Here is an 8,393-nt window from a genome sequence, read left to right as displayed (position 1 = left end):
GGTCACACACACACACACACGTGTATATATATATATATATATATATATATATGTATGTATACATACTGATTAGAAATATTATTTACTTGTATTATTTTATGAAATTATTAAGTAAAAATAAGAATATATTATTTGACAATTACCAATATTAACCCCATTGGAATTAATAGAATTGAATTGCATTCCTTTAAATGTATAACTCATGATTGCTCAAAAACAATCCAAATTTATGAAACCTACCTATTTATTTTTAACAAAACTTCATCAGAACATCTTTTTAGAGTAATATTGATTCTGAAAAGTTTTCAAACAAAATAAACTCATTTTACTCGCATGAATTTTCCCTTTCAGATGAAAAAGCCATTCATTTTTCACACTGCAATTGTTAGGCACACATATTCATTCATTCACAGAAAATTACATAGAAATGGCAGGTGACATTCAATGAAATGTGAAATTTTGAAGTAGAAAAGCTATAATTTTTTTTTAAATTTTTTTAAATAATCTTGATTTACAACTTGGAAATAATCATGTTTTCCAGTGTAGTGTTTATTCACATGACTGTTGTTATTGTGTTGACTACACAGCTGTGTCCGTCTGGGAAGCGCGTCTGGTTTTTGGTTTGTGTAATAATAGTGTAAAGACTCTGGGGAAATGAAATGAAATGAATAGACTTCAGCAGTGTTTGTGCCTCCCAGAGAAACTGTTTGATGCGTTTCATACTGGACGAGATCAGTGAAACCACACTTGAAATCTTCAATTGACACTCTTTTAAATTGATAATATAATCGGGAACTTTACAATAAGGTCTCTGTAGCAAGGTTTTCTAGGAGTTAATAACGGAGCGTGAGGACGGCCCACCGGATTGCCAAACACTCCTTTTCAATGGTGCTGTATCTGGCCTCTCTCTTTGAGAGCTTCCGACTCAGATACAGCACCGGTTGCTCCTCTCCCCCGACCACCTGTGACAGGACTGCACCCAGCCCCCTGTCCGACGCGTCTGTCTGCAACAAAAAAGGGAGATCAAAGTTCGGAGAGTGTAAGAGCGGCCCGCCGCACAGGGCAGCCTTTACCTTGGTTAGGGCCTGTTGGCACAGCTCCGTCCACTGGACCGGATCTGGTGCTTCCCTTTTAGTGAGATCAGTCAGCGGGCTGGTGAGCTCCGAATAATTAGGAATAAACCTGCGATAATATCCCGCCAGCCCCAGGAACTGTCTCACCTCCTTTTTGGTCTTGGGTCTTGGGCAGGCCGCAATCGCCGCCGTCTTGTCAATTTGGGGACACACCTGCCCATGACCCAAGTGGAAGTCCAGATACCGTACCTCCACTCGCCCAATTGCACACTTCCGCGGGTTCGCCGTGAGTTTTCTTGTGCTCCGGTAACCGATAGGTGCGGCTGCGCGCCACCTGCCCGGGGATCGTTTCGATGTGGTGCTGTATGAGGTTCGTGCGACCGGACAGGGGTGAAAACACATCAGCAAAATCTGCTTGCAACTTGGCTAGCTCGGTGAGCTGCAGCGGCGAGAGGTGATCTCCCCCCGGGACCAGAGCGAGCGGATTGGTTTTGACAGCCGCTTCCGGTCCGAGATCTTCCTCTGCCGGCGTGATAGACACTGGTGCGAATCGATTTAATGCCCAGGAGTTCGTATAGTTCGCGTAACGTACGTGACATAAACGCCGTGCCCTGATCCGTGAGGATCTCTTTGGGGATCCCCACTCGGGAGATGACTCCAAACAGTGCGTCCGCCACACTCTTTGCAGAGATGGTGCGCAGCGGCACTGCCTCCGGGTATCGTGTTGCATAGTCCACCAGAACTAATGCAAAACGATGCCCGCGTGCTGAACATTCTAATGGCCCGATGAGGTCCATACCAATTCTCTCAAAGGGGACCTCTATCAGTGGTAATGGACGCAATGGCGCTTTAGAACTGGCCGGAGGAATTACCAGCTGACATTCACGACACCCCGCACACCCCCGGCGGATTTTCTTGTGAATGCCCGGCCAAAAGAATCGGTCCATGAGTCGTTCACATGTCTTTGCCTCCCCCAAGTGGCCTGCCATGGGACTACTATGAGCCGCCTGGAAAAGCATTTCCCGACAGCTTTTTGGGACTAATAACTGGGTTGTATTCTTTTTTGTTTGGATATCTTGGGTCACCCGATACAACCTATTTTATATAAGGGAAAAATAGGGATACGAGAGAGGTTGGTCAGGCTGGAGAAGCTGCCCGTCGATGGTGCGGACCCGGTCATACGCATTTCTCAGCGTCTCATCACGAGACTGCTCCAGCGGAAAGTCATCCAGCTCGGGGGAAATAGGCTCCGCCCTTGCTCTCGTTTCCTCCGAGACAGCCTGTGGCGGTCCCGAAACAGCATCTCCCGTCTGAGCCACCGCTTCCCCGTTTCCCCGCCCCATTTCCCAAGAGGCAGGCCATTGGGTGCGCGCCCAGCCGCACGCCTCCGCTGTCCTCTCGAAGAGGTCCACGAAAGCCTCCGGGTCATCCTGTGGACCCATCTTCATCAGCGGGACGTGGGCGATGGAGGGGGCTGCTGCTGGGGAGGCCTCCTGGCCAAGCAAGCTCCGGAGGACCCGCCGGTCCTCATCCTGCGCCTGGACCAACAGCCGGAACCGATCCTCCTGCTCCAGCTTGAGGTCCATCAGCGCCTGGTGTTGGGTTTGGTGAAGCCCGGCGAGTGACTTCACGAGCTCCGCAAGTGGCGTGGGCTGCGCTGGCTGCATGGCGGCGTGCCGGCTTCCTCGTCCCGGGTTTCGGCACCAGTGTAGCAAGGTTTTCCGTTCGGGAAGAAGGACGAGGAAGTCAGGGGTGGCGAGTAGACCTTTTATTGGTCGTCACAAACAACATATAACAACGTGTGCGCTTCTTGGGTTTCCCAGTCAGTTGTCGCACACTCTGCTGTCTCTCTTCCCACTCCCAGGTCGGCGGCCGCTTATCTCTCGTCTCCCCGCCAATCACTGGAATTGCAAACAGGTGTTCATCATTATTCACTTGACCTCCTTCTCACCGCTCGTCTCCAAACTCGCTCTCCCGCTGCAGCCTTTCGCCTTCCCCCCCTCACCAGTCTCATTGTTAACATTAGTTAACTACATTAATTACTATGAACTAACATTAAGTAATATATACACTTCTGTTCAAAAATTTGGGGTCAAAATTTAAGATTTTTTAATGATTTTGAAAGTCTCTTCTGCTCATCAAGGCTGCATTTATTTGATCAAAATGTCAAAGCTGTTTTCTATATGAATATGTTGTAAAATATAATTGATTTCTGTGATGTGCAGCTGAATTTTCAGCATCATTACTCCAGTCTTCAGTGTCACATGATTTTCAGAAATCATTCTAATATGCTGATTTGCTGCTCAAGAAACATTTCTGGTTATTATCAATGTTGAAAACAATTGTTCTCCCGAATATTTTTGTGGAAACTGTGATGCATTTTTTCAGAATTCTTTGATAAATACATATCGACAAATTGATAAGTTCTAAACAACAGCATTTATTTGAAATAGAAATCTTTTGTAACATTCTAAACAGAGGATTCCCTGTGAATGATGGGTTATGTGTGTATGTGAATACGCTCTGGCTCTGCTTTATCTTATCTAAATGATTGAACAGTCTGGCTTTGAGCTCTACTATTAATGGAGCAACTTCTGTGTGACTGTGAAGAGGTTTTGCAATGATTCAGTTAATATAACCGAGACGGTGAATATTTAGACTGCTTTAATTATTAACAGGTTCCTGGATAAAACATTCATACACCTTGTACATTTCTGGGAAGATTTTTTATTTACAGTTGTCATTTTCACAATCATTTTTGTTCTAGTGTCAGTTTAGTTTTTATTTAAAAAAATTGTTGAAGGTTGCTAAACGGTAAGCACATTATGCATTTTGGATTTATTTTAATTAATTTGTTCGTTTTTTTTAACATTTTAATCAGTTTTAGTCATTGTTTTCATAGGTAATCTTTGCTAAGATTTCCCAAAGTTTCAACAGATGTGTGCAAAAATGATTAAAGTTTCCTGAAAAGAAATACTTTATAGTAAATTTCTTTCCCCATATTATGTTCCATAAGAACAACAAATGAGTGATGTTTCTTCCTCGTCTCTTTTCTCCTGTTCCTCTCTTGCAGTCCACACAGGGACGCTGTTTGCCAATATATTTGGCTGTTTGTCGTGGTTCTGTGTAGATGCGTCGAGGGGAGTGGATTTTGGTCTGGCCATGCTCACACACACACACACACACACACACACACACACACACACACACACTCTCACACAAACACACACACCAGAATCATAAATTAACCCGGACAAAAGGTCAAAAACACTGCTGGAGGTGATAAAAATGCCCTAGATATTTAAAAAGTTGCCCTTATTAAGCATTTCAGTCTATTTTTTTTTTTTACATTCTAACATTTATATATTTTAAATGTATGTTTTTCTTAATCGGTGAAGATTTGTGATTTTTTTTATTTTTTTATTTTTTTATGAAGTGAGACCAGATTTAGTTTTTTTTATCAAAGATAAGCTCTTAAAACCTTTTTACAATGTTGTTTATTTATAGTTTAGTTATTATATATAGTTATTTTCCACTTGTTTCTCGACACCAATATAGTTGTGGTAGCTGACATTTAGTTAAAATATAAAAAAATAATATATTTTTTTGATTTTCTATTCTTGTTCTGTTTAATGATGCATTTAAGTGCTTCTAACACCAAATTTGTAGATTGTTGAATATGTAACTAAAATTAAATGCACATTTTATTGAAAAGAAACAAGTAAAATCACTAAAAGTGGGTAAAAAGCACTCCCAGCAGCTTCAAAACTTGAAACAATAAAAATGTTAAAATCTACTACAGTGTAGAGCTGTTTAATCAAACATAGTGACTGGATAATTGTTAAAAATGGTTTGTTTGTGTTTATTATATTAATGTATTTTGTGGCTTATTTACAGCTACATTTGAATCAATTTTTTAGGTTGGTGATAATTTTTCACTATGATGAATTTTGTCATTTAATTTGCTCGGATGGATGACATGCTGATTTTTATGAGGGTAAAAAAACAAAAACATTCCCATAAATGGCAAAAATGCAAATAAATATTTAAATCAAATCTAGGTGGCAATTAATGACACTTGATAAAAATTTCTGACACTTTCACTTTCCTTCCATTTCACAGGATTTTTCCTTCCTGTATCACATTTACATTGTAACATTGTGAAGGTTGTGAAGACTGATCCATTGTTTATGTTTGTAGTGGCTGGATCTCAGCGCTGACCGGGCTGAACACAAGTATTCCCGTCGGCATCATCATGATCCTGATTGCTGCCCTCTTCACTGCGTCGGCTGTCATCTCTCTCATCATGTTTAAAAAGGTGCTTCACCTTAAACAATTCATAACGTATAAATATAATATGTGCTTCACCTCAAATGCACTTACATAGACTTCAGAGCTTAACCAAAACACTGTTGTTATCTAAAACTAAAACTTAAAAGTATTTTTTTTTTCATTGCAATAAAGCTGAAATAAAATATAAATATTAAATGAAAAACTTCAAACTGAAAAAAAAAGAAAACGAAAATTAGAAATGGTGACTTGGCAACAAACTGAAATGAAATAGGTTTAAGTTCTAAAATGACTCAAACTAAAACTGAAATTTAAAAAAAGTTAAATAGAAATATAAAAAAGCCCTAAAACTGACAAAAGCACATAACAAAATTAATAAAACTCCCACTATAATTTAAATGAAAACTGAAAAAAAAAAAAAATAATAATATAAAAGCAAATTTAACTAAATTAAATAAAATAAGTTTAAGTGCTAAAATAACTTCAACTGAAAAAAAAAAGTTAAATATATAAAACATAAAAATGACCAAAGCACATAACAAATACAAACACATTGAAAATTGATTTTACAGTTTACTACTTTATTTCTACTGTTATTTCATTTTAACCAGGTTGGTTGTTATAAGTGCCCATATATAGAACGAGGCATTTCCAGTAAAACGTGTTTATTTGTATGTCCATGTGAATTAGAATTAGAAATTAGCAATGTTTAGAAATGTTTCGTTGGCAACTAATTGAAATAAAACAAGTTGAAGTACTAAAAAGAATACAATTATAAGTGAAATAAAAAATAAAGCTAAATAAACTGAAAATATAAAAATAAAATCTCATTTAAAATAAATTCTATAATAGTACATTAATGATACTAAAACAACACTGAACCATAAACACAATGAAAATCTGTCCGTTTGAAGGAGTTTTAACTGGTTTTACAGTTTAGTCCTTTTTTTCTCATTTTACTTCATTTAACCAGGTTAGGTGTTAGTAGAATCAAGCTTGCATGTGTTTATTTGCAGGTTCATGCGCTGTACCGAACCACCGGCGCCAGTTTCGAGAAGGCGCAGCAGGAGTTCGCCACAGGCGTCATGGCCAACAAAACGGTGCAAACCGCCACTGCTAACGCCGCCTCCTCTGCTGCCCGGGGAGCCTTCAAAGAGCAGATCTGATTGGTCCAGAGAACTCCGACTCCGCCCATGCTACTTTGACCCCGCCCTCCGCATTCCGCCTAACTGTCTTTACAGCCAATCATCAGCTCTGACTGGCTGTTCAAGACCACACCCACTCTCTTTAACTTAATGCACTCCTGTGACTGAGACCCCGCCCACAGCCCCTCCCCTCCTGTCAATCAGCAGGTGTGCTCACCTGTTCTTTAGTTGGAGTGAGTGTGTGTGTGTGTGTGTGTGTGTGTGTGTGTGGAACGCCTGTCTGTGAGTAAACAGCCTAAAGATTCACTTTATATGTTCACATCACTGTTGGGTGTCAGTTTGTCCCTGTTAAACAACAGGAAGTGATGTCATCCAGTGTCCTTTTATGGGATCCAAGGAAAAAAGAATGGTTATGCCCTCACAGGTCTGTCTTACCGATCATCTCCGCTTAAACACTCGTAAAATCACATGTCCAGGTCACAATTAACCTCAAAATTGAAAAAAAAACAACATTTACCATATTTTCTCTCATTTTTTTGGACAGTTGAGCACATTTAAAAACTGATTAAAATCAGTTTTGCGTTACATTCAGCTTAATTGTCACGAAAACGTCATAATGCAAATGCCATGTACGTGAAATAATTTTTTGCATTACAAAATGTTTGCTTTTCTGTAGATTTTGGGGTATAACATGACATTTTGCATGCAAAAATACACTTTTCTTTGGATTTTGGGGCATAATATGACCTTTTGTGTGACAAAATGTGGCTTTTCATTGGATTTTGGGGTATACCATGACATTTTGCATAAATATTTGGCTCATCTTTGGCTACAACCTTTTGCAAAAACAAAATTTGGCTTTTCTTTCAATTTTAGGGTATAATACAACCTTTTGTGTAACAAAATTTGCCAATTTATTGGATTTCGAACTAAAACGTGACATTTTGCATTAAAAATGGTCACTTTTCTTTGGATTTTGGGATATAACATGATATTTTGCATAAAAAACGATAGACTTTTCTTTGGATTTTGTGGTGTAATATGACCTTTTCAAGGTGCGATTCGCTCCCAACTATCATTATAAACGCTTCATCCTGCAAATGAGCCATCAGTATACAAAGACGTCCATCAGATGTGACCGTAAACGCTCCACCCGCAACTCAGAGGGTCTCTTTACCTGTAAATATATAAATATGTATATATTAAACCTGTATGATGACATAAAGTATTGACTGATTTTAAACACATGAATGTTTTTGGGGCTTTCTGGTTTCTTTTAGTTCTTTCTAATAGAGTTGTTTTGGAATGGAAACTAATTCTTAAAAGCGTGAACCACTCAGGATACGTTCCTACACATGCATGGAAAGCTTGCCGAGCTCTCTATAGGATAAACTGGAAAACACTTTTAAATCACAATGAAAATCTGTGCATCGCCCGCGAACATCGCTAACGACACGTGGCATTTGTCCTGCAGATGTGTGTAAGACTGTGCCGTGTTGGGCCGTCTTGATGTTGGATCCTGAATTGCATTGTCCGTCGTTATTTGTCGGTTTGTGATTTGAAGCATAGAGCTTTTTAAATGATGTTTGTTTTCCTCTTTTTATCGACTGGAGCAGAGAACCTTGTAGCCTTGGTTACTGTCGCCAAGAGACAGCCAAGTTTTGCAATTATGGGATATGCATCAAGATGCAAATTGATCTTAACCTTTCAGCAACACTCTGTGTGTGTGTGTGTGTGTGTGTGTGTGTGAGAGTGTGTGTGAGAGAACAAACTGTGTTCATCACCTATTTTCAGTATTGAGTTTGTTTGAAGTCTTTTTAATTTATAACTTTAAAGAAGTAGATCACCAAAATGGTCATTTTTTGGGTGAAATATTTCAATATGT

At 39.5% G+C, this 8,393-nt stretch overlaps 1 protein-coding gene across 1 annotated transcript in view; it reads left to right on the top strand.

Moving 5' to 3' along the window:
- Positions 1–8,356, top strand: part of scamp1 (secretory carrier membrane protein 1) — a 28,738-nt gene extending 20,382 nt beyond the window's left edge. Inside the window, exons 6-8 of the mRNA XM_016451280.1 lie at positions 4,147–4,237; positions 5,253–5,391; positions 6,380–8,356. Of these exons, the coding sequence (XP_016306766.1) occupies positions 4,147–4,237; positions 5,253–5,391; positions 6,380–6,529 (380 nt within the window). The 3' untranslated portion in view covers positions 6,530–8,356. The remainder of the gene's footprint in view (positions 1–4,146; positions 4,238–5,252; positions 5,392–6,379) is intronic.
- Positions 8,357–8,393: the final 37 nt, after the last annotated feature.

The sequence above is a fragment of the Sinocyclocheilus anshuiensis genome, unplaced genomic scaffold, assembly GCF_001515605.1.
Source record: "Sinocyclocheilus anshuiensis isolate Anshui unplaced genomic scaffold, SAMN03320099.WGS_v1.1 scaffold1425, whole genome shotgun sequence".
NCBI lineage: Eukaryota > Metazoa > Chordata > Actinopteri > Cypriniformes > Cyprinidae > Sinocyclocheilus > Sinocyclocheilus anshuiensis.
The sequence above is the reverse complement of the archived record's forward strand: the minus strand, read 5'-3'. Positions and strand labels throughout refer to the sequence as shown.